This window comes from Macrotis lagotis, chromosome 8 (assembly GCF_037893015.1).
Source record: "Macrotis lagotis isolate mMagLag1 chromosome 8, bilby.v1.9.chrom.fasta, whole genome shotgun sequence".
NCBI lineage: Eukaryota > Metazoa > Chordata > Mammalia > Peramelemorphia > Peramelidae > Macrotis > Macrotis lagotis.
In genome coordinates, this window is record NC_133665.1 from 49,351,116 (window position 1) to 49,377,837 (window position 26,722).

Consider the following 26,722-nt stretch of genomic DNA (forward strand, 5'->3'; position numbering starts at 1 on the left):
TACGGAGACTTGCTAGTACACATAAGGCTCAGATCCTCTGCAAACCCCCTTTCAGAATTAGAAATGCATCACAGGGGGCGGCTATGTGACGTAGTGGATAGAGCACCGGCACTGGAGTCAGGAGTAGCTGAGTTCAAATCCGGCCCCAGACACTTAATAATTACCTAGCTGTGTGGCCTTAAGCAAGCCACTTAACCCCATTGCCTTGCAAAAACCTAAAAACCAAAAAGAACCCCCCCCAAAACAAAAAAGAAATGCATCACGTTAAATATTAAAGAAATAGGAAGGATCACCTTTAGAATTAACATCTTGCCTAGGAATCTACAGGGAGATTCCTGGAATTCTGTGGAGACTCTGGGATAAACAGGTGCAAACCTCTTGGAAAGTGGAACTCCAGGAGACTCTGTGGTTCAACCTGAATTATTCACGAAGTCTATAGCAGAGAGTAGACCCTAGGCAGTCCTAGGTAGGGTCTATTGTGGCACTGATGACCTAACTTTGGGAGAATGGCCCCAGATAGTATCCAGCCAGAGTAGCACCTGAATATAAAGAAATAGTCCCCGAGGGAGGAAAATATAAATAGAGTCTAAAGGCAGGTAGGGGTGGGGGTGGAGTCCTGGAGGCTAGAGAGATACCTCCCAGGCAGAAATGAGCACTGGAGCAAGCCCAGGATCCCTTGAAGGATGGACCTAGTCTAGACTTCCATATTCAGAATCAGAAAACCTCTGCCCACATCATTCAGTTGAGGAGATTGACATGAGTGCAAGTGTCTCACCTAGACTAAGACAGATGAGTTGAGCAAACCAAGAAAAATGCTAATAAAAAAGGAAATACCATGGTTTAAGAGAAATTCAAGGGGCAGCTAAGTGACGCAGTGGATAGAGCATTGGCCCTGTAGTCAGGAGGACTTGAATTCAAATCCAGCCTCAGGCACTTAATTACATAGCTATGTGACCTTGGGCAAGTCACTTAAGCCCATTGCCTTAGAAAAAGAAAAAAGAGAGAGAGAGAGAGAGACAGACAGACATTCATTCAGGGGGGTAAATCCTGAAAAAAATCCCATAAATCTAGGTAGATAATTTTTATCTAGAATAGCAAGGAACCTTAGAGCAGATGGTGGAACATCTCATTCAAGAACTGAATACTCATAAAATTAGGATGGGCAATACCTAGCACATCAACTCAATAGAGCAACAGGAAATATTGAAACAAAGTCAAAAGATTGAGGGAAAAATAAGAAAATGTAAGAATTGATATCTTTAAAAAAAACGACTGACCTGAAAAATGGGTCAAAGAGAGATAATCTAAGAATCATCAGATTGTCTGAAAAAAATTCCTATAGTAAAGTCTAGATACTATATTTCAAGAAATTATTTATGAAAACTGCTCAGAACTCTCAGAACAAGGTGAAAATAGCAGGAATGCATTGTTTACCTCTGAGAAGGAATTCCACAAGGAAAACTCCCAGAAATATTTTAGCCAAAATACAGAGCTTTCAGGTCAAAGAAGAAATACTTCAATCAATCAAAAAGAACAAATTCATGTACCAAGAAGACATAACAGGCACCATATAAGACCTACCTGGTGCCAGCTTAAAGAGAGGGGAGAATATGTAATAGGATATTTCAGAAGGTAAGAGATAAAGGCTTACAAACAAGGACAACTTGTCCAAGATAACTAAGTATAATCATACAGGAAGAAAATTGATCTTTAATGGAACAGAGAACTTCTAAGCATTCCTTATGAAAAAGGCCAGAACTGAACAGACATTTTTGAAATGGAAACACAGGTACCAAGAGAAACAGAATGTTATACATATCTGTTTGATTAAAAGGGACTACATAGGAATGAATTTTTTACATTTTAATAGAGGATTAAGAAACAAATGTCTTCTCAAAACCCTATTATTTTTAAGTATCATTTAGAAAATTAAAAATGACAAGAGGGTCTCTGAGTCATTTTCTTTTGTTTTAATGGTCTCAGAAAAACACAAAAATGAAAGGGGAAAGGGATTATCCTAGGGGAAAAAGAAGGAAGGAAGGAAGTGAAATCACTATTGCTTAATAGAGGTTTATAAAATAAAGAGTATATTGCTATGAAGGAAAGGATAGAGGACAAATAACCATGAACCTCACTTTCAGTTGAATCTGATAAAACAAGATTAAATATTATTACGTATACAAACTCATATTTTGGTAAAAACATGAAACTAGAAAGGAAAAATAGTAGGGGATAAGGGATAAGAGATGGACAAAATGGTCTAAGAGGGAGGGAAGAATAGGAAAGGGAATAGTTATGAACAAAACAAACTTGTAGGTTGGAAGGAGCAATGTGAAGAGAGATAATCCTTTACCACTTTATTTTTTTTATTTTTTAGGTTTTTGCAAGGCAAATAGGGTTAAGTGGCTTGCCCAAGGCCACACAGGTAATTATTAAGTGTCTGAGGCCAAATTTGAACACAGGTACTCCTGACTCTAGGGCTGGTGCTTTATCCACTACACCACTTAGCTGCCCCTACCACTTTATTTTTAAAGTGGGAGGTAGGAGCAAATAGAAGCAAGAATTCAAGAGAATAGAATAAGGTAATATACAATTAACCCCAGGAATGTGAATGAGATATTTAGGGATCCTTATCCATAAAATGGAAGAGGATAGTAGAATGTTTTAGAAAACAAAATACAATATATTTTTTGCAAGAAGTATGCTTTTGAAACAAAATTTCACATAGAATTATAATGAGTTGGAATAAAATTTACAATGCCTCAGTTGAACTAAAAGAGCTGGCAAACATGATTTCAGATGAAACTAAATATAGAAAAATAAAAAAAGATTAGTAATGTAATTATGCTAAAAGGAATCAGAGATAATATCAATTATATATACAATTAATAGCATAACATCTAAAAGGGAAAGTGAATTAGAAGAAGAAATGTAGTGAAGTTAATAGTGGAGAATTTAATTCACCATCCCTTTAATACCTAGATAATTAAGTATCTGAATAATTAAGTCCTGAATAGGACTTTAGAAAAATTAGAAATGATAACTATGGTGATTGGTAAGTAGGGATAGAATTTATAAACCTCTTAGTTATACAGGACTTATTTAAAAATGAACCATGTAGGGGTGGCTAGGTGGCACAATGGATAGAGCACCAGCCCAGGAGTCAGGAGTACCTGAGTTCAAATCGGGCCCTAGACAATAATTACCTAGCTGTGTGGCCTTGGGCAAGCCACTTAACCCCATTTGCCTTGCAAAAAACCTTAAAAAAATTAATCATGTATTGGAGTATAAAGACCTCACCAAAAATTTAGAATAAAAGAAATACTTATCACATCATTTATTATCACATTGTAATAAAAATTATATTCAATAAAGTATCCTTCACAAATAATTCAAAAGTAACTGGAGATTAAATAACAAAGAATTGATGAGTCAGAGAACACATTATAGAAAAAAGGTAAAAAATTTAATCAAATCAAATGACAATAATGAGGCATATCAAAACTTATGGGATGTGGCTAATGTTCAGAGAAGAAATTGATTTCTAAACATTTTCATCAACAAAAGGGAGGAAGCAATTTGATGAACTAGAAATACAGTTTTAAAAAACTTGAAGAAATCAGTTCTCTAAAAAAATCTGAAAATAAAAGATTAATAAAAAGCATTGAATTGATAAAAATAGGAGCTGATATTTTAGAGGGGGTGGGTAGGAATAAAATATCACATCTGACTTTTTAAAATAGGAAAATGATATTGATTATATCAGAAATGAAAAAGGAAATAAAGGAAATCATTAAAAACAATTTTGCCTAGTTATATGCAAACAAAATTGATGATTTAGAAGAAATAGATACTTAACAAAAACATAAAATAATAACATTAACAAAAGAAATAGATAGTATAAATAATCCAGGATCAGAAAATGAAATTAAATAATGAACACTCAAAAATGTTGATCTAAATAGCAAAAATTGATGCAAAAATTTTGATTAAAATATTAGAAAATAAGTTTTCAACAATATATTAGAAAGAATGTACACTATGATCAATTTGGGTTTCAAGATTGGTTCAATACAGGGGAGACTATAGGTATAAAAAACTTTGTTAGTTTAAATTATGTTAAATCGTATATGTATATGTAAAAATGATGGTGTATGCTAAAGACTTTGATAAAATACTGAATTCTAGTAAAAACTATAAATCATACAATTAGACTTTTATTTAATTATAGAAAATAATATTCAAGTCTAAGTGCAAACATATGTTGTGGGGAAAAAACAAAATCAGAGGTAAAACTGATTATCATTTGAAGGTTGGCTAGGTGGCGTAGTGAATAGAGTACTGGCCTTGGAGTCAGGAATACCTGAGCTCAAATCCAGCCTCAGACACTTAATAATTAACTAGCTGTGTGGCCTTGGACAAGCCACTTAACCCCATTGCCTTGCAAAAACCTAAAAAAATTTTTTTAAAAATTGATTATCACTGCTTAACAATAGTGCTAGAAATGCTAGCTATAGCAATAAGATGGGAAATAGAAATTTAAGGAATTAGCTTGTACAAAGAAGAAACAAAACTATTTCTTTTCTAAGTTATAATAGAGAGCCCTAGGGAATCATCTAAAAAAATTGAAACAATAACTAGCAAAATTGCAGGATACAAGATCTTCATAAATGATCAACAATTCTGTTACCAACAAAACCTAGCAAGAAGAGAAGTAACTACAGAAAAAAAGATGAATCTTCCAAGATTCATCTAGGAACTATATGGTTCCAATTATGAAATACCTGTAGAAATATAGCCCTAAATAATTGGAGAAATCTTAACATGTTCATGGGGATGATCAAGCAAAGAGAATAAAAATGATAGTGCTAATTTTACTTATTCAGGGTTATGCCAATCATCCAAAGAAATATTTTATAGAGCTAGGAAAAAATAATAGTGAAATTCATATAGAGGAATAAAGATCAAGAATTTCACAAATAATAAAAATTAAGAAGGAAGGGAAGTCTAACGGTATATCTATCTGTAGTGACAATCATTAAAAGTATTTGGTACTTGTTTTATAAAAAGAGAAGTCAATCAACAAGTTAGGTAATCAGCATGCTGAGCAAATAAGCACAGTAAACCACTGTTTGATAAACATGGAGACTTAAGGGAAAAGACTCTTTATTTGATTAAAAATTGCTAAGAACAGTGGAGAAATTAGGTTTAGCTCAATATCACACCATATACTAAAATAATCACAAGTTAAATTAAATATAAAAATGTTACACAGAAATTAGAAGAGTAAGCAAGAATTTTCCTTTTGGATTTTTGCAAAGGGGAAGAGTTCATGTCTAATCACTTGAATCTCACAAGATAAAATCAACGATTTTGATTATATAAAATTTAAAGGTTTTTGCAGTTTAATGTAGTTAAAATTAGAAAGAAAAAGGTAATTAAGGGGGAAAAAAATCTTTACAGCAAGTTTCACTCATTAAGGTCATAAGGAACTGATTCAAATTTATGTCTTAGAACCATCTTCCAAAGGGTAAAGGGTTATAAGCAGGGTGTTGTTTTGTTTTAGTTTTTGTAAGACAAAGGGGTTAAGTGGCTTGCCCAAGGCCACACAACTAGGTAATTATTAAGTGTCTGAGACCGGATTTGAACCCAGTACTCCTGACTCCAGGGCCAGTGCTTTATCCACTACACCACCTAGCCGCCCCCAAGGGTATTTTCAAAGAAAGAAATCCAAGTTAGCAGCACCCATATGAAAAATATGCTCTGGGGCGGCTAGGTGGCTCAGTGGATAGAGCACCGGCCCTGGAGTCAGGAGTACCTGAGTTCAAATCCGGTCTCAGACACTTAATAATTACCTAGCTGTGTGGCCTTGGGCAAGCCACTTAACCCTACTTGCCTTGCAAAAACCTAAAAAAATTAATGCTCAAAATCATTAGTAATTAGAGAAATTAAAATTAAAGCAGTTTTCAAGATCTGTCTCATGACCATCAAAATGGCAAAGATGACCAAAAAAATGAAAACTTAAAGGTTGCTGAGATTATGGGAAAACAGATACACTAGTGTGATTTTGGTAGATCTCTGAATCTGGCCAACTATTCTGGAAAGCAGTTTGGAACTATGCCAAAAAAGTAATGAAACTTTGTCTACTCTTTTAACCCAGTTATACTGCCATTAGGCTTATATCTCTAAAGAAATAGGGAAAGGATTTATTTAATTTTTCTTGCCTATTCAGGGCCTGGGGATAGAGGGAGGGAATTTAGAACTGAAAATAATATTTCATGCAAAATTATTTATAGCAGTTCTTTTTTTGTTGTAGCCAAAAGTTGGAACTTAGGGTTAAGTCCTATTTGGGAATGATAAAACAAACTTCAGTGTATAATGTGATGAAATATTGTGCCATAAGAAATGGTAAAATGGACAATTCCAGAGGAAATTTAGAAAACTTTTATGAATTCATAGAGAATTAAGCTGTACTAGAACAAATTATACAATGATAATGACTTTATGGAGAAAAATAACTTAGAAATACATTAGAACTCTGATGGAAATTATAAGCCACAAGTTCAAAGTAAAGAAGGTCACTCATCTGCTAGACAGGTGATTGATTAAAAAATTCAATAAGAGAACTACATTATGTGATCTGGACAATATGGAATTTTTTTATACATGTTGATATATTTTTAATTCCATTCCCCCCATCTCAGTAGGGGGTAGAGGGAGGTACAGATGAATAAAATATTAAAATTTTTAAGGAAATACTTATAAAAGTTTTTTACCCAAGAACATTTCCTTATACAAAGTCAAGAAGCAACAAGCATTTTTTTAAGGAGCTCATAATTTAGTAAGGGAGACAATATGCAAATAATGATTTACAAACATTATATATTCAGCTGCCAAAATGATCTATTTTTTTAAATTATATTTTATTTTAACATTTAAAAAATTTTTGAATTCCCAATTCTCTATAGCCGCTTTCTTTCCTATTGAGAAGACAAGCAATATGATATCCTTTATACATGTGAAGTCATACAAAATATGTTTCCACATTAGTCATGTTGCAGGAAAAAAGCAAGAAAAGTAAAATAGGTGAAAAAAGTATGCATCAATCTACATTCAAAGTTCATCAGTTCTCTTTGGAGATGGATAGATGTTTTCATCATGAGTCCTTTATCATTGCCTTGTTCAGAGTAACTATCATTTCACAGCTGATTATCATTGAAATATTGTGGTTAATTGGTTCTGCTCACTTCATTTTACATCAATTCATATAACTAAGTCTTACCCAGGTTTTCTGAAAACCTCCCACTCATCATATAGCACATGAGTTTTCTATACCCCAACCTGTTCAATTATTCCACAATTGATGTACATTCCCTCAATTTCCAATTATTTTCTACCACAAAAAGGGCTGCTATAAATATCTGTCTATCTATCTGTCTATCTATCTATCTACCTACCTATCTAATCTATATGTCTTTCCTCTTTGTCTTCGATTTCTTTGAGATACAAACCTAGGATGGTATTATTGGGTTAAAGGGTTTGTTCAGTATATAGTCCTTTGGGCAAGGTTTCAAATTATTCTACCAAATGTTTGGACTGCCTCATAACTAAAATGAATTTATCATTTTATTTTTCTGTCATGTTAGCCAATCTGATAGGTGTGAGGAGGGAGGTACCTCAGAGTTGTTTTATTTTGCATTTCTCTAAGAGTTATTTATTTAGCACATTTTTAATATGACTATTGATAGTTTTGATTTTTCTTTTGAAAACTACTATAACAAGCATTTTTTAAAAAAATGAAAAAAAAGTACTACATGTGAAACTGAATCTCCACTATGTATAACTCGGTTATTTGGGGGGTGGGGGTGGGGAGGGGTTACTAATATTTCAGATTTTATGTATTAGTTCCAGTATCCTGGTTTCCTTTGTCTTCTTCTGAACTTCCTTTTGCTTTCTTCTGCATGTTTTTTAAATAATTCACTAGTATTTTTTGCTTTCTTTATCTATTAAGTATCACTCTCAGTGTCCTTCTACACCTTTTTTCCCCCCCTGAAGTATTGTAATGTCTATTCTTCAGTGGAAAAGAATGGAACAAAGAGGAAAAGTTTGATAGGTGGGCAAGGGAAGTCATTAAATTAGGACTCAGGGATCTTAGATTTATCAGTTTATTTTTCCCCAGAATTATTTCTTTTTCCATAATATATTTTTGGCTTTAAGTTTTTTTTTTTTGTATTTGTGAGGAGAAAAACAGATTGAGTTACTGAAGAACTTGAGTGGAAATTCTGCTCTTCTGCTCTTCTGACATTGAACTGAACCTCATCTCAGGTGTAGCAAAATCCTAGGAACTGACTTATCCCTCTTCACAGAAAATTGCAGAGTTCTTCATGAGTTGAATGCATAGAAATATTGTTTGTTTAGCAAAAGAAAAAAGAAAATAAGACTAGGCTAAGACCTTACTATCCTAGAGATTTGACTGGCAAAATAACATATCCATCTCTTGCTTTCCTTAGGACTTTGAATAATTTATAAGACAAGTTCTAGTAGCCATGCAGCCAATGTTCAGTCTGTCTCTTAGATCTTTATTGATAAGAAACTTTTAAAAATTTGTTTTCTTTCCTTCTCAGGTACATAATGAAGGTTTCTTTGTAGTAGAAGATGGGGATTTGAGAACTCGAAGAGTCCTTTTGAATGATGTGAGCGCTGAGACAGCTCACATGTTTCTACAGTATCTGTACACAGCTGAAACTAACATTCCTTCCCATCTGCTCATGGACTTGCAGTCACTGGCCATCAGGTTGCTATGCTGCTGTTTGCTGACTTCACAATAATTAATATTAAATTTCCAAAGTGTTTCCGGTTTTATCATGCATATTAAATGCAGTCATATCTTAGAGAGTCAGTGTGGTATTGTGGAAAGAACACTGGATTTTGAGGTAGGAGATAGGAAGGTTTAAATCCTGACTCTGCCACTTTGGAGTTAGGTAACTATTGGCAAGTTACTCAGTTTACTCATCTGTAAATGGGGATAATATCCAGAAAGCCTATCTGCCTGCATTTTTGAGAGAATACATGTCAGAAAGTGTGCTTTTTCAGACTTTTCAGTATTCTGTTAGGACTCCTGAAACAACCAGGTAACTTAGTAGATGAAGGGTTGAGCATGGAATCAGGAAGACTTGAGTTCAGATGTAATCAAAGATACTTACTAGCTATGTGAACTTTGGCAAGTCACTTAACCTCTGTTTGCTTCAGTCTCAGCTGTAAAATGCGAAAATAGTAACTACCTTGTTGGATTGTTGTCAGGATCAAATTATATTTGTTGTTCTTCAGTGATTTCAGTATGTCTGATTTTTTTTTTGACTCCTTTTTGGGGTTTTCTTGACAAAGATACTTGAGTAGTTTGATATTTCCTTCTCTAGCTCATTTTAGAGATGAGAAAAATGAGGCCAACTGGGTTAAATGATTTGCCTAGGGTCACATAGCTAATAAATGTCTGAGGATGGATTTGAACTCAGGTCTTCCTGACTCCAAGTCTATTGCTCTATTTCCTACCCCACTTGGTTGTTCCCCTCAGTTAATATAGTATTTATAAAGAGTGCTTAGCATAGACACTGTATAAATGTTTATTCCATTCTTTCATTCCTTCTTTTTTTCCCCCTCCCTTATCTTTTCCCTTCTCCCTATTAATTTCAGTTATCATTATTAACCAGAAGTTTATCACCAAAGATGCCTTGGCAGGAATCAAATACCTTAGGTAGAATCTATTAATTATTCATAGTAACATATTCTCTTGTAATTCTCAGGCTGAAATTTAAGGCTGCCAAAGGTATCTGAGAGGTCCATGTAACTTTCAGCTTCCTGTTCAGTGTAAAATATAGATTATGGTCTATATTACATTCACCTTATAAAGGGTATCTTTTTGAGAAGTCTAGGGGTAGTTGAGCCCTCAAAGTTTTGAATGCTTTATTTTAAGTATTAATCTGTATTATTTAAACTACATAACCTTGAAACACTTTGTGCAACTGGTTACAAGCCTCTTATTAGAACCTCCCAATGACCAGGCAAAATTCAGTAAGATTGTACTTGGGGAAGATTGTCTTTGTTATAGAAGGATGGAGGAAAGGATGAAAATATGCTATTTTGATAATTGCCTGATTATTCCCTCCTCAACCTTCCTTTTTCCTTATACGTGAATTCCTGTTCTAGCTCTGAACTCATTCCTTGAGTGAGAGAAACATGGCTTCTCCAGAAGGAAGATTGACGCTTTTCATTTCATTTCTGCAGGTTTGGAGTGAAAGAACTTGTTAATCTATGTGAAAGTGGCCTAGAGGCCATTAATTCGGAAGATGATATGTTTTTGGTGGGTAAAGAAGAGGAGGATTGTGAAAGTAGAGCAGAAAATTTCCAAGAACTATTGAGGTCAATGTGGGTAGATGAAGATAAGGAATCAGAGCTTTTACTTAAGCTAGAAGACCAGGAAGATGATAGAGAGAAAGTAAATGAAGAGGAAATGGAAGAAATTTATGAGTTTGCTGCTACTCAGCGAAAGATGCTCCAAGGAAAATGTCAGACAAAGGATGATTCAGTAGCTGGCCAGCTAGGGGAGGAAATTCCAGCATTTGAAGGTCTACCAGCAAATGTCAAATTGAAAAACCAGATGGACAATACTTATAAAATAGACTCTTCTGAGCAAGTGAAAGGTCAAGAATCAGGTGTGAACAGCAATTTAAATTTTAAGCATTTCACTCCTGTGCCATGCCAGGAAAAGATTCCAGATGATGAGGGTGGTATAGAGTGTTCTGAAAAAAGTTGTTCACCAAAGCCAGCTAAAACTGGTACTCACTGTAGTACTTCTAATCTTTTGGTAGAAGACAAAGGAGATGATCCAAGAAAAAAATTGACATCTCTAGACTCACTGCATGATTTTGATCTTGATAAGAGCTATGATCGATTTTTTTCAATGACTCAAGGAATAAACTGCAATCCAAACAAACAAAAAGGGACTTTCCCAGAGAAAGAAGTTCCTTGTTCACCCATTCTTTGCCAGGCACCTCCACTGCAGCCAGACTTCCCTCCATTACACAACCACTGTCAAAGTTCTTCCAATTCACAAATCTTTCCTCAGTGTAGACATGATTCATCCCCATTATCTCCTCAACTAAAAAGAAAATTTTCCAAGATAGTCTCCCCTCCAATTTTAACAGAAAAGCAAAAGGAAAACAATGATATCCACACTTTGTATGAAGACCCAGTCTGCAAAGACAGCAGTGAGTGTGATATTTCAAGTTTTAAAAATAGAGCAGTCCTGATTTCTTCAGTTAAGCCTCCATCCATTGATCTAACCAAGCCAAAATCTTGCCAAAGCCTGTTTCAGTCAAATATCAGATCTCAGACTTCTCCATCGCAAGTGAACAAAGATGATGATGTTATCCTTCTATTAGATTCAGATGAAGAAATGGAGCTAGAACAGACCAAAATGAAATCATTTTCTGAGAGTCCCTGTGGAGAAAGAAAAACAACCAGAACCTTTGTTAGTAAAGACAAGGAAGTGAAGAATAGTCCCAAAGCATCCAAACCTCTTCTAATTATTGATGTTGATGGTGACCAAAGGTATTCTCAAAGTCCAGATGCCACAGAGATTGGAGTACATAGAGATAGGGATAGAGATGTTCTGACTGAATTGCAGTCACATAACAAGGGGAGTAGCTGTTTGAATGATGGACTGGATTTAAGACTGATCTCCAAACATGACAGCAGCAAAGAGGAAAGTGATAGCACAGATACTTCATGGCTGGTTCCAGCCACTCCTCTTACTAACAAAAGCCATAGCTGCTCATCTCAAATGCGTTTCACAAGCATCATCTCTAGGCCATGTGTTTCCAGTTTACAGGATAAAGTTTTACAGGGCAAGACTAAAATAATAATAGAAGACAAAGATACTAATGAAATAACAAACAAAGTTTCTATAAATGTGCCCCAGACATCATCTCATCTGGTACCCATTACTTCAGAAACCAAATCACTCTCAGAAACCTCAGTCAGTGAAATATATACTTACAGAAGCCCTGCCATTCAATATTCAAAGGTTAATGAGAACCTTTCTACAGTAGTCCCAAGGCAGCTTTCACCTGAGCAAGGTGACTTAATTAAACAATCTCTGGAAAGCCCATCATCCCACTCAAGACTTTCTTCTGTCGATGACAAACCTGTGCTGATCCAAAATGTGTGTAATGAAGTGGTAGAAGTTGTGGATAGTGAGGAAGAGCAAGATCTTGATTCCTGTCCTCTAAGTAGTAGCTTACTGCTAAACAGTGACCCTCCAATTCCAGTTGATGATGACTACTGGAATATTGAGCCTCTCTCACCAATTCCAATTGATCATTTGAACTTAGAAAGGACTGGCCACCTAAGTACTAGTAGTCCTACCAATAAAGTATGTGAAACTCTGACTAGCAGGGAGAGAAATTCCCCTGGAACCCTGAGTAGAATGGGTAACACTTCTGTTTGTGGAAGTCCTATCGACAAAAGAAGATCTTTACACTGTAATGAAAAGAGATCCTTATGTACAGGCTCACCTGGAAACAGTAATCTAAGCTATTTGAATTCAGCCCTGTGGGATGATTGGGATGGAGAACAAAAGTCCACAGAAATTCTTCCTTTGGCTAAAAGACTGTCAAATCAAGAAGCAACTCAAGAATTAGTAGTAACTACTCCAAGTAAGTAATTTTTGAGAATTATTTTTATAATTTACCAAAATGAATATTGAGTCCCAATAATGCTTTAGAACTCACTTGCCTTTAAGCTGATCTTTGGACCTCACAGCAGTCTCCAAAAGAGTTAGGATAAGATAAGAGTTGTCACTATATATCTCCTACATTGTAGCCCTTTTGCTTTCATTGATTTCATTTGAGTAAATAGATAGTTAACATGCATTTTTAATCCCTATTTGACTCCATGTAGCATTATACAAACCATAAAATTAGATGAAACCTAATTTCCCAGTGGAAAATGGACAAAAACAATTCTAAGTGAATAAAGGAATGATAGAAGCAATGGAGGGATTGTTAGGAAATACAGTATAATTGCTGTCCTGATAAGGAGTTTGGACTTTATTCAAAAGTCAGTAAGAAGTCAGAGTTTAAGCAGAGAAGTGACATTATCAGAGCTGCCTTGTAGGAAAGTTAACCTGTCACCCTGTAGAAAATGAATTCGTAGAAGAAAATAAAAGACTGATAAGGAATGTTTTTTTGCAGTAGTCCAAGTTGGGCTGCTATCAGTAGGAAAACAGGAATTGGATCTAAGATGTTGCAAAAGTAGAATTGATTGGACTTAGTAAGTGGATGTGAGATAAATGAGAGTGGAGAAAGAAAGATAAGTCAAGATTCCAAGCCTAGGTAATTGTCATTAATGAACAATGGGTGAAACTTCCCTGATACACAAGAATAGAAAGTTCTATTTGAGAAAGTCTAGTATTAAGTACTTTTAAGTATGGGAGTCCGGGGAGAGATGATGCTGATTTAGACATCCATTCAATGCAGTAAAGAGTAATAAGAGCCTACCTCCTGTGTGCAAAGTCTTATGTTAGACACTAGGATATAAATGAAAACACAAACTTTGCTCTCAAGAAACTAATATTTTTTTTAAAGACTTTTTTTGTTTTTTTCTTTTGGTTTTTGTAAACCATTGGGGTTAAGTGACTTGCCTAAGGTCACACAGCTAGGTAATTATTAAATGTCTGAGGCCGGATTTAAACTTAGGTCCTCCTGACTCCAGGTCCTGTGTTCTATCCACTGTGCCACCTAGCTGCCCCAGGTCTTTGTAATGTAATAGGAAATAAAAACCCAAACAAATATGATTCTGTGATTAAATGATCATCGCTGCAGAGCTTGAAGGAATCTCAGAGATCAGCTTAGTCAATAATCACTAAAGTAAATATCTACTGTGTGCCATGAACTGTGTATCCATTGTGCTAGGATATAAAAAGGGACCAAAGATAGTCCCTGCCATCAGTGAATTCACAGCCTAATGGAGATGGCATACAAAGAAATATATACAAAGCGATATTTATATAAAATAAATAGGAAATAATTAAAAGAAGGAAAGCACTGGAATTAAGAGGGTTTAGGAAAGGCTTCTTGTAGAAGGTAAGCCCTCAAATCCCAGAGTCTGTGGTCTTTCCACTGTTCTATGCTCCTTTCCAGGCAGGAGACTGTTATGGTTTGTAAGCTTTCAACCTATCTTGCTTCTGACACCTAGTGAGTTTTCTACCATAATTTTTACTCTCCTCCCTTATGCTCACTGAGTAGTAATATAATCAGCCCACTTCTCATAAGCTATAGTCCTTTTCCAGTGCTCTTTTTGCTATTGTTTGTTGTATGAATAATATAATATGAGACAGCAAAGCATTGCATGAAGTAATATTCCTTTTTACCTTTGGTAATAAAACCAACTAAAGCACCTTCATTTAGATATGCAAAGAAGACCCTTAAGCCTTCCTCCCACTTAGCTTTATTTTCCTTTTATATTTTGATTTCATTAGTAAAGTGTTAATCCAGACTCCTCTTACTGTTGAGGGAGCTAAAACTCAAAGAAATGATAACAATGGGAGTGTTACCATTGGAATATGAACCAAATTGCTTGTTCCACTACTTCATTCTACTTCTTGAAGTGTATTAAGTGCAAAGGAGTAATCTAGATTACTGAGAAGTTTGGGATTCTGAGAAGTTTTGGGATTTCCTTCAGCTGGGGCCTCAGAGGAAGCTTTGTGGAACAAAGTAATGAGGGCATAGAAGGATTTCAATGGACACAGATGTGGGAGAAATTTATTAATATTCTGACAAATATATGGTTATGGGAAAGGATAGGATGAGATCAGAGATCAACTTTTAGTCCTGGAATATCATGTACATAAAGAAAGGAATAGGACAAAATAAAGTAGGAAAGGTAATTTGGAGACTTTGAATATTGTATTAAGGAGTTTTAGTTTTATCCTATATCCTGAGAAGCACAGAAAACATGAAGAGATGAGATTGAAAACACAACCATAGAGATTAACAAGAGAGGCAGTATGATGTATTAAAGGCATGTGGGACTTGGAGGTAGGAGGGTCATTGGTTCTCTTTTTTATTGACATGAGCAAGTTACCATATGACCCTTGAGCCTTTATTTGCATATCGGCAAAATGGAAATAATGATTACACTTTCTACCTCAAAGAATAGCTATGGGGAAAGAGTTTTATAACCTCCAAAATGCTGTTTGACTGTGTCGATAAAAATAGAAGGCAAAGCCATCTCCTGAGCAGAGTAGAGTTAAAGGGTATTAGTTGAGGAAGTTTGAAATGACCACTGAAAAATTGGGAGAGGAAGTCTATCAAATCCGTTAGAGGAGTACTATTAGCTGGATTTGGACAGTACATGTTTTTTTTTTCTTGCAAGGCAAATGAGGTTAAGAGGCTTGCTCAAGGCCGCACAGCTAGGTAATATTAAGTGTCTGAGGCCCGATTTGAACTCAGGTACTCCTGACTCCAGGGCCAGTGCTGTAACCACTGTGCCACCTAGCTGCTGGACAGTACATGTTTATAGTGTCCCAAATTAGCTTGGGAGTTTTACTTCTTTCAGCATTGTTTAGTGTCTCAAAAGTAGGAGCTGAGGAGATTAGTGGTAGGTGATCTGTCAGGACTGAAGCTTCAAGGTTGGAGGACTAAGCTTTGTTAAAATGATTGCTTCACTGGGACAAAACATAAATAGGATGAGATAAATTTGGACCAGAGATAATGGCATGAGAAAATAGGGAATGATCAAGAGACTAGAGTTAGAAGAATATGGAAATTTGGAAATAGATATCAGGAAAGAAGTTGAAAGTAGAAATAAAGGGATTTTTTAAAAAACAGATTATTGGGCCAGCTAGGTGGCACAATGATTAGAGCACTGGCCCTAGTCAAGAGGACCTGAGTTCAAATGTGGCCTCAGACACTTAATAATTACCTAGCCATGTGACCTTGAGGACGTTACTCAATCCCATTGCCTTACAAAACCAAAAAAACCAAATTATTATTACCATTTTTTTATTTTTTACATCATCTAGCTTCCTCCCCCCTCCCTCACAGAAAGCCATCCAAATGAGAGAAGAGGAAAAATTCAGTTTTAATCAACAAATTTGATATACTATGTAAAGTTCTATAACCATGGTCCCTATTCTCTCCAGAGAGATGTCTTCTCACATCTGTTCTTTGGAATCAAACTTGTTCTTTTTTCATTTTGAAGCATATAATTTGGATTGCTTGTGGTGGATGTTATTTTCATTTACATTATTGTATTTATGTATATTGCTTTTCTGGCTCAGTTAACTTCACTTTTTAAGTCACTTGAGTCTTTCCAAGCTTCTATATTCATCATATTCATTTCTTAAAGATAGTTATATTCCATTGCATTAGTGCACAACAATTTGTTTAGACATTTCTCAGTTGAACATTTATTTAGTTTCTAGTCTTTGGTACTACATGAAGTGTAATAAATATTTTGGTGTGTGTAAGTCCTTTTTTTTTGTTAATGACATTTGAATCTATAACTAGCAGTATAATTTCTGGATAAAAGCTACAGATATTTTAGCAACTTTATTTCTATAATTCCTAATTGTTCTCCACAATGGTTGTACCATTTCTCACTCTGCCAGTAATGCTTTGATATGCCTGTTTCCCCACAACTTCTCTAACAATAATTAGTCCCATTTTTTGTCATCTTTGCAATTTTGCTGGGGGGTAAGTTCAAATTTCAGAATTATTTGATTTACATTTTCTTTTAATTATCTGGAACATTCATATAGTTGTTAATATTTTGCATTTCTTTTCAGAATTGTTTACTTTTATCCTTTTACTACTTCTCTATAGGTGAAAGGATTTTATTCTCATATTCATATTAGAGAAATATAGTTTTGATTACCATCTCCAAAATGGACTAGTTGAAGTTTTCAGTGTGAAATGATGAAGAAAATATAGAGAGAAATGAAGCTGGAACTTTGTGGAACGTTTATATTTGGTGGGTAGGAAGAAAAGGAGTCAGCCAAAGAGGGAGGTAGAAAGAGAGAAAAGAAGTGGGGGCGGGGAGAGAGAGAGAGAGAGAGATTGAGAGTGAGGACCCTATGGAAACCAAAGAAGAAAATGTTTTCAGTAATAATGTCATAATATGTAGCATATGAAGTTTACATGATATCATTAACAACAATTAAGTGATATTGCCAGTGTCATTATCCTCATTTTAAGATAAACTAAGGTTCAGAGAAGTTAAGTGACTTGCCCATGGGCAGTAAAGTAGCAAATATTGGAACTGGAATAGGATCCTAGGTCTCCTGACTCCAAGCTCAACACTCACTACTCCACCATGTTACTGATAATGTCACATTCTAGAGAGAGGACAATCAAGCAGTCTACCAAGTATTTGTTAAACTCTTATTATATACCAGCATCTATGATAAGTCCTGGGGCTGCAGAGAAAAATGAAGCTGTTTTTACCTTTGAGGAACTTGAATGAGAACTGAGTAAAGACCATTGGGTTTGTTGATTAGGTCATTCATGAGAGAAAGATTTCAGTTATATCATTTACAGTATTAGATATATAGTTTTCTTTATGCTGAGTAAATACATGTAGGATTTAGAACTGGAAAGGACCTTAGAGGTCATCTAGTCTAAGCCCCTAATTTTACAAATGAGAAAACTAAGACACAGAGATATTAAGGGTTCCAGTCACCCAATTAATGGGTAGCAGAGCCATGTTTTTAGAGCTTAGGTCATCTGATCAAATGCAATGTTCTTCACACTGGAGTGGAAGTTCCAAAGGACTTGCCACTCCAGATATGGTTGGGGCATGATTGTAGTAAATCATGATCTCTCTTGAAAGTTCTTCCTAATTCTGTATTCTCCTTAATGCAATAAGTCTTGTTTTTAAGTCCTTGATTTTAAGAGATTCTAACATTTATCAGTGATTTTAAGAAAAGTGTTATCAATGTACCAAGTCAATTTTATATGCACATGATGAACATAGAGTATATCTTATAATAACTTTTAGAAGGGAGAGTAGTGGTGGAATGGAATCAAACATTAATATGCTGTCACAGCTCCAAAGAGGTTGGAAATTAATACTTTAATATAGTAAAATGATGCTTCCATTGACTTTAGTCTAAAAAAGCTAAGGAAATAGAATTTAGAAACTCATGTCAATGAAATTAAAAGATGTCAGGTAATGCCATCATATCAAGTACCTCTTTTCCCAACCACTTTATTAATATTTGTATTTATTTTATTCTCCCACAGAAGCTGCTGATCAGAAGACTAAAAGGCCCCCCAAAGTTCCTATAACTCCAATGCCAAGTTATTCTATCATGGAAACACCAGAACTAAAGAAAGAATTGAATAGGTTGGCTTTTCCATTTCACATGTTTGCACATGATTTGAGTTTAGCAAGAAACCTTGAATTCAAAAAGTACATATTTCTTCTAGTTTTAGAAAAATCTTCTTTGTGGATAGATTGAGACTTCTGCCTCTTAAGAAGTTCTGTTGAAGATTTGAAGTCTCTTGTACTATCCCCAAGATGAATTCCTGGTTTCTTTAATACTAGGGTGACCCCACAGACTTATCACAGATTTTTGTATGCAGTTCCTTGAAAAGTCAGAAGGATTAGTCCACTTTTGTGAGTGTAAGAAAGAACCTTCAGAGCATGGAGAATTTCAAGTCTGTGGAAGAGCCTTTCCATCCTTATATCATGCCTTCATTTTCACATAGCAGATATATCACATCAAAGTGACTACTCATTCTTAGAAACATTTTTTATAATTTATCAGTTTTAATGATTTATTTATTTTCATTTAAAATTCCTTAATTTATTGTAGTTATTGCCTCAAAGTAAAAGATAATGTACTGCTGTGTCATATGTATGAGTGACTTACATACTCTTTTAGCAAGCTTTCTTTTGGCTAATATTTTCACAATAAAAATTTTTAGCTGAATCTAAGTTTATAGACTCTTAAAATAAAAGAATTTTGGTGAATTGACCTTTCAGAGTCATACTTAGTAACTGAAAAGATCTTTTGTGTATATTTCCAAATAAGAATTGTTCCCTTTCAAAGTGGTCATTTTGGTGCACCACACATTTAGTTCAATAGTGCCTCTGCTTCTCCAAACATTATTGGAAGTCCTCTTTGAGATTTGGAACCCTTGAAACTCAATCTTACTACTCAATGGTCATGTCCATTTCTAACACTAGGCTTTTTTTCTTAGCCTAATTCCCCCCAGCCTTATTCATCAGACTTTATGTATTTTTGATGTTTCCAGAAATCAGATCCTTCCTCAAGAGACATGATTTACTGTTTATTGCAATGTGAGGATTTTACAGAATGTAATTAGCTAGACACTAACTTCTGACAGTCATAGAACACAAGGATGTTGGCGTTTGCCAACAACCATTAACGTTTACTAATAATTGTGTCTTGTTTGCTGACAAGTAAGCAAAACAGAGTAAAGTACAGATAAGCAATCTGCTCAAGGACTAAAAAATCACCTATTTCCCAATTTAGATTTGGAGTTCGTCCTCTCCCCAAGCGCCAGATGGTACTGAAGCTGAAGGAGATTTTCCAGTACACCCACCAGATCCTGCCATCTGACTCTGAGGATGAAATCCAGGCTTTTCAGACATCCCCTGGAATGACAGCAGACCCTAGCTGCTTGATGCAGACAACTGCTCAAGTCAAGACTTCAGGAGCAGTGACCAAGTTCCATCCAGCTTCCTCCAGTTGTGCTGTGTCCAGTGTGGAGGGTGACCAGTCAGAAGTTTCAGAGAACTTAACCAGCCACCAAAGGCTAAAGAATCTCACAAAAACCCAAGGCAGAAGGAAGCAGCCACATAAAAACTTCCTAACTTTAACACAACCACCACCTGAAAACATAGACTCAGTCCCTGCCAGTGAGAATCAGTTCTCAGTGTCTCAGCAGTCCATTGCTTCTTCTACAGATGAAAGTGAAAACTCTTTTGGTTCACAAAGGTAATGGATGAAAAACTGCTTTAGTAGTGGGGTCCTTATTGCAATGAACTGAACAGCCCAGGAATAGAAATGACTAAATATAGTTTTTTATCTGATAAACTCAAATTCCCTGACATACATTATAAGTTTGAAAGTGCTTGAAACCTGAGGAGATTCTGAGTAGTTGGTAACACAGTTCACACAAAAGCAGAATTTTAGAGCCAGGAATACCACGTCCTTGTGCAGCATTTCTCAAACTTTTTGGTCACAGGACCCCTTTGCACTCTCAAAAATTATTGAGGACTGCATAAAAAACCTTTGTGTATATGGGTCATTTTTTTTTCTGTATATATGGGTCATTTCAATAAATATTGTATTAGAAATTAAAACACTTTATTATTTTTATGAAAGTAGTTTTGACCTCACAAACTCCCTGAAAATATCTTGGGGAACTTCAGGACTTCTTCATTAAGAACCACTCCCCTTATGTATTGACAAAGCTACCTGCAAATGTCTTTCATTTTTCTTTCTTAAACCAACCCAGCTTATCTTCTGTGAATCCGTTGATTTAATTGTTAGAATACTAAAGGCCTCCCAGATTGTGATGATGCCCACTAGTGTCTGCCCCTGTCAAGTAACATCATTGGTCTTCAGTCTTTTGTGACTTCCTTTGGAAATGACCCTAATCAAGATTTTTTTTTTCAAGGCAAGCGTGATTAAGTGGCTTGCCCAAGGCCACACAGCTAGGTAATTATTAAGTGTCTTGAGACCAGATTTGAACCCAGGTACTCCTGACTCCAGGGCCGGTGCTTTATCCACTACGCCACCTAGCCGCCCCCCCAATCAAGATTTTGTAAATTAATATGAAACCCACATATAAGGCTCAAAGATGACATGGGAAACCTAGAAGAAGCAAGTGAATTGTGAACTCAGTTGATTTTAGCGGTCCTCCAGTCCAGCTCCCCTATTTGATAGATGAGGAAGCTGACACCTACAGGTCAAATGACTTGCTCATAGTCATTTGACAGTGAATGGCAAGGTGGAATTTGAATCTAGATCTCTTGGCCTGTGTTCATTCCATGCTACTTTGCGTTATGGAAAAGTGGTAGTTTAAAAAGCATTTTAGATTGCCTCAGATGAATTAAGTGGAGATGTTGACATATCAACCACTAGTGAGGACTGCTCCCTGGGTTTTGTCTGCCCTGAGGTTCTGGACCATTGGCTAACTCTTATTGTCTCTGGTAGGTGGAAGGGGAGAACTCTTTATCTAGACTTGTCTTTTCTTTCTTTTCAGTTCCATTGCCAGTGAGTTTGAAACAGTCTTTGAATCTGACAAGGAAGAAGAGGAGGAGATCAGTGCTTCCCAAGCTGCTGCCCAGGATGCCGACAAAGAGGAAGCTGCAAGGCACTATATCCGATCCCATCCAGCCCTTTACCAGAAGATTCTCCTTTACCAGCCCTTTGAGCTTGCTGACTTGCAGGCAGAGCTGAAGCAGAATGGCATTAAGTTTGCTATGGGGAAACTGTTAGATTTTCTGGATGCTCACTGCATCACTTTTACCACAGCTGGAGCCAGAAAGGAAAAGTTAAAGAAGAAACTGCAGCCAGGTGGCAGAAAAAGGGGGAAACGCTATTGATAGGGACCACCCCTTTCTCTTCTGTATTTGCTCATCACCAGCCTGGAACTCTTGTACTCTTTAAACTCTGAATCTCTTATCAGAGTTTGCTTGGGATGTTTCTCCTCTGCCTGGGATTATCTGCCCACAGACAAGCAACAGGAAAAACCAGACATCCCATTGTATTTCTAGATTGTGGTGACTCAAGATTGTTTTGTTAGTGTGAAATTTCTCTAGAAGAATGACAAACTATCTGACCTGAATTTTCAGCTCACTTGAAGATTTACCTAAAAGTGCAGACCAGAAAGTTACTTTCAACATTTTACCACAGGGCAAAAAAGGAAGTATGGCAAACTTGGACTTCTGTTTATCTCTAACAAATGCTTTATTTGAATCCAAGAAGAGCCTTTTATCATTTCCAGTGAGTTGCAAGCAGCAATGGAACAAGTCAGAGGTAGTCACATTTTCTTCCATCTCATAGTGTGTTTGAGAAATGAGGGGCCTGGCACATTCCTCTTTCCTGTAGAATACAGCCTTGATCTCTGAATGCTACATCTCCCCTGTTACTTTACATGCACAAAGGGATACTGATATCCTTGGTCATGAGGAACCCATGTGTTGAAGCCTTCCTCCCAAACAGACTCTTCCTCTAATCTAGTACTTAGAACCTTCTCTTCTTACTCTTTCTTTTTTAAAGAAAGGGCATTTTTAGATGTTAGTCTTTCTTGACCTACCTTTTTGTGGTTTGCCTTGTCCCTAGAGGTCTCCATTTTTTTCTTCACTGTTTTGGATAGACTATGAGTATTTACATTATAGAAAAGAAAGTTTGTACACTACAATTTTATGACTGGAAAAATAGATTTACTGAAGATGTCTTTAAAATCGCAAAAACTTAGAAAAACAGTCTGAATGTTGAAATTCAATTATTTACATTGTGTCTCACTTTTAAAAAAAGAGGAAAGAAAGATAAAGAAAATAAAAGGAAAAATTAAGAGCCAGTGCAAGATCCAGAATGACTTATTGCTTCTTTTGGGTTTTATTCTTTTTTTACTTCCAAATTTTACCTGTTAGGTTCTTTGCTGGCCCCTTTTACTGAAAACTCTGCTCATTTTACAGTAATTTGTCATTAGCACTACTGTTTTGACCTAGTCTTCTCTCTTCTTAATCTTCTATCTCATTCCTACATTCAAATTTTACCTCCAGCTTTTGGGCATTTTCTGCATTTAGGAATGGAATGGCCAAAAGTACAGGTTTAGGACTTTAATCAGCAAAGTCAACATTTGTATTCCAGTTCCAGGCATTGTCCCTTCCTATGTAAGACTTCAGTTCAATCCAAATATAATTATTTGCATTCAACTCGAGTTGTCCCTTATCAAGATGAAGAAAATTATCCTTTTCTTCTTGTGTTTCAGCAACTGTTTGTCCCCACTTCCTTATTCTTTCCATTCTTGAAGTTCATTCTTGGAATTGCTTCTTTGCTCATGTTTTAAAGAGTTCTTTCTTCCTTCTTCTTCCATTGTGGATCATGGCTCATCCACATTTTTAGGGGTGGTATCCTGTTTCCTTGGCAGCTATTACTGGAACTGATTTGGGATGCCTCCTTGTACCACCTTTCCCCAAATCACATAGTTGATCAAGTGAAGACTCCACGTTAATGGCAAACTAGCTGTGCTGAACAGCTGGCCATTGATGACTCCATGGAGTTGAACCCCTATAAGAGACCAAATGTTAGGGTTTTTTTTTTTTTAATGAACTATGGAACAGTGGGGGCAAAAATGTAGTAAAGTAGATTGGAAAAGAAGGAAAGATTTGGTGCCTGTGATCAGTATTAATGTTTTTGTCTGTTTTGTAAATAGCACGATTTGAATTGTATGTGATATGCAATTAAAAATGCTTTTATAAAAATTGTTTGGATGTTGAATTTCTCACAAATTTATGGCTTTTCTGCCTTTTATATATAAGGCTGTTCTGTGACTTTCCTTTCTGCTTTTTTATGTGAAGGAGGAAGTTGGGACTTTTAAGAGTTAAGTGACTTACCAGGATAGTAAATGTTGGAACCAGGACTCAAACTTCGTTTAACTAACTCCAGATTCACTGTTTTACCACATTCCTGTGCCTTCTCACTAGGGAAATGATAAAAGATTCTTCATGGATTCAAGTAAAGTATCTGTTGGAGATAAACAGAAGTCCAAGTATGCCTGAAACTACCATTCCTTTCTTCTAGGTTCTAGAGACTATACAGTTGAGCATCATAATTAAACAAGTGCTTATTCTTTTATTCAGAAGAAACATTTTCCCTTCCCTTTCCCTTTCACAATGGTGTAAATACTTCAGAATGAACTGTAACACAGAATTAATACATTACATGACAGTGACTGGACTTCTATAGGGAATTCAATGAGGATGCTACTGGTGGAGGTTGAAATTTCTTTATCTTCGAATATTACAGAATGTTGAAAAGTTAAGTGACTTGACTAGGGTCACACAACCAGCAGATGTCAGAGGTAGTAAAGGAGAGAGAGTCCTCAAGTCCAGGAAGACTTGGATTCAAGTCCCACCCCTGGTATGGCACTTTCCTATATCTCAAAAGATTTTTTGAAAATGGCATGGTTTTTTTTTTAAAGATATGTTTTCATCGGCCCAGGATTCAGGAAGATCTGAGTTCAAATTCTGCCTCGGGCACTTAATACTTAACTGTGTGACTGTGGGCAAATCACTTAACCCCATAGCCTTGCAGAAACCAAAAAAAAAAAAAGTTTTGTTCAAAGATTTCTCAGGGTTTCAGTCTCTTTCAGATTGAATAAGATTATCAGAGTAGTACAGGCTAAGGAAAGGTATAAGAGAACTGGATTATGCTGAGAGATTGTACTTTGCAAAGCTAAGTATATCTATAAATAGGCAGTTTTAGAGAAACAGATTTCAGTTCATTTTAAGTTCATTTAAGTCTTTAATAACTTTAAAATTCTAAAAACGGATAAATTTGAAAAAGAGAAAGGGGTTTTGGACTGAAGAATAATAAATTTGTATAGCACTTTAAAATTTCCAAAGTACTTCACATACATTCTTATTTGATCCTGAGAGAACACTGTGAGGTAGGTAGTTTCACCTATGAAATTTTAAGGTTTATAAAGCTCCAATCTTTTGAGGTAAGGAATGTATAGTATTCCCATTTTATAGATGAAGAAACTGAGACTCAGACGTAATTTGCCTAGGATCACACAGTATCAACTGAGATTTGAATTCAGGTTTCCTAATTCTAAGTCTAGCATAATTTCTACTTTGCTATACGTGTTGCTTTCAGAATGCTAACCTTTATAATTGGGGAAATTGAGCGTCTTACTCTAACCCTGAGTTGATCTTTTACCTGGAAATAAGCCTTTGAAGGATACTGTGAAATAACTGACATTTTTATGGTCTCAGTTTTTTTTTAATTAAATATTTTCAATTAAGAAATTAGGTTGGACAGAGCCAGAATGGTGGAGTAAAGACAGTCTTGCCTGAGCTCCTCCAGACCCCTCCAAATACATTTAAATAATAATCATAAATAAATTCTTAGAGTGACAGAATCCACAAAAGATCCAGTAAAACAGTTTTCCAACCCTGGACAACCTAGGAGGTTAGCAGGGAAGATCTGTTGCACCAGGGTGAGACAAAAGTGCAGTTTGGCACAGCCCAGGTCCTAGCAAACCAAGAGCAGTTCTCAGCACAACCAGATCTTTGACAGTAGTGGCAATTTCCAAACCCTTCAGCTCACAGGTGGTAAGGGGTTGAGACAACAGATCAGAAGATTTACAGGGATCCCTTTTACTGGCACCAGGAACAGGATTCTGTTGCATAGTGTATACCTGAATCTGAATTGCAGTCCTGGGTCTTAGTCCTAGTATGAGGAGCACTAGAACGGCAAAGTGTGAAGTAGGGACCCTAGTCACAGTTCCAGGGTTGAAAAGAGCTCTTGTGGTCTCTCACAAACCAGTTCATACTACAGGAGAATAGTAAACACATCTCTTTTTAGGTCATAACACCTTGGAAAAGAAGCTTGGGACAGTGTCCCCTCCACTTGGGAAGCAGAAGCTCACTTGAACATAGAGTTAAAAGATGTGGACTGGAAAATGAGCATGGAACGGAAAAAATTCTGATCATAGAAAGTTACTTTGGTGACATGGAAGATCAAAACACTCAGAAGACAAAAACAAAAGTCAAAACTCAGAAGAAAAAACAAAAGTCAAAATTCCTGCATCCAAAGCCTCTAAGAAAAATATGAATTGGTCTCAGACCATGGAAGATCTCAAAAAGTATTTTAAAAATCAATTAAGAGAAGTAGAAGAAAAGTTGGTGAGAAATGAAAATCATGAAAAAAAGTTAATAGCATGGTAAAGTAGATGCAAAAAATACTGAAGAAAATTATATCTTCAAAAACAGAATAGGCCAAATGATAAAAAGAGGTAAAAAAATACAGTGAAAAGAAGAAAGCAGAATTGGTCAAATGGAAAAAGATAAACAAAATTTTTCTGAAGGGATAGCTAGATGGCACAGTGGATAGAGCACCCGCCCTGGGGTCTGGGGGACCTAAGTTCAAATCCAACCTCAGACATTTAATAATTACTTACTTTTCTGACCTTGGGCAAGTCACTTAACCCCATTGCCTTCAATAAATAATTTTTTTGAATTACTGATGAGAAAAACTTCTTAAAAAATAGAATTGACCAAATGGAAAAGGAGATATAACAGCCCACTGGAGAAAATAATTCCTAGTTAGAATTGGGCAAAAGGAAGCAAAAGACTATGAGACATCAAGAAAACAAACAAAATCAGAAGAATGAAAAGAAATAGAAGAAAATGTGAGATATCTCTTTGGAAAAACAAAGGACATGGAAAATAGATCCAGGAGGGATAAACATGACCCAAAAAAGATCCTAGAATCAATTTTTCAAGAAGTTAACAAGGCAAAACCATCTGATATTCTAGAAATTGATCACCTCCTGAGGGAGATCCCAAAATAAAAACTCCCAGAAATAATATAATCAAATTCCAGACCTTCCAGATCAAGGAGAAAATTCTGTTAAGCATCCAAAAAGAAATAATTCAAATATCATGGAACCAG

The 26,722-nt window shown here is 35.8% G+C and overlaps 1 protein-coding gene across 3 annotated transcripts in view; it reads left to right on the forward strand.

Annotated features, from left to right (window-relative positions):
* The window catches only part of SLX4 (SLX4 structure-specific endonuclease subunit), a 49,038-nt gene extending 23,925 nt beyond the window's left edge, over positions 1-25,113 (forward strand). For 2 of the 3 annotated variants that reach the window (XM_074196864.1, XM_074196865.1), the window contains exons 11-15: positions 8,625-8,794; positions 10,282-12,713; positions 18,303-18,405; positions 19,562-20,026; positions 21,300-25,113. In XM_074196864.1, coding sequence (XP_074052965.1) covers positions 8,625-8,794; positions 10,282-12,713; positions 18,303-18,405; positions 19,562-20,026; positions 21,300-21,642 — 3,513 coding nt within the window. In that variant the 3' untranslated portion in view covers positions 21,643-25,113. The remainder of the gene's footprint in view (positions 1-8,624; positions 8,795-10,281; positions 12,714-18,302; positions 18,406-19,561; positions 20,027-21,299) is intronic. The other variant, XM_074196866.1, reaches the window with a different exon arrangement.
* The last annotated feature ends 1,609 nt before the right edge of the window (positions 25,114-26,722 follow it).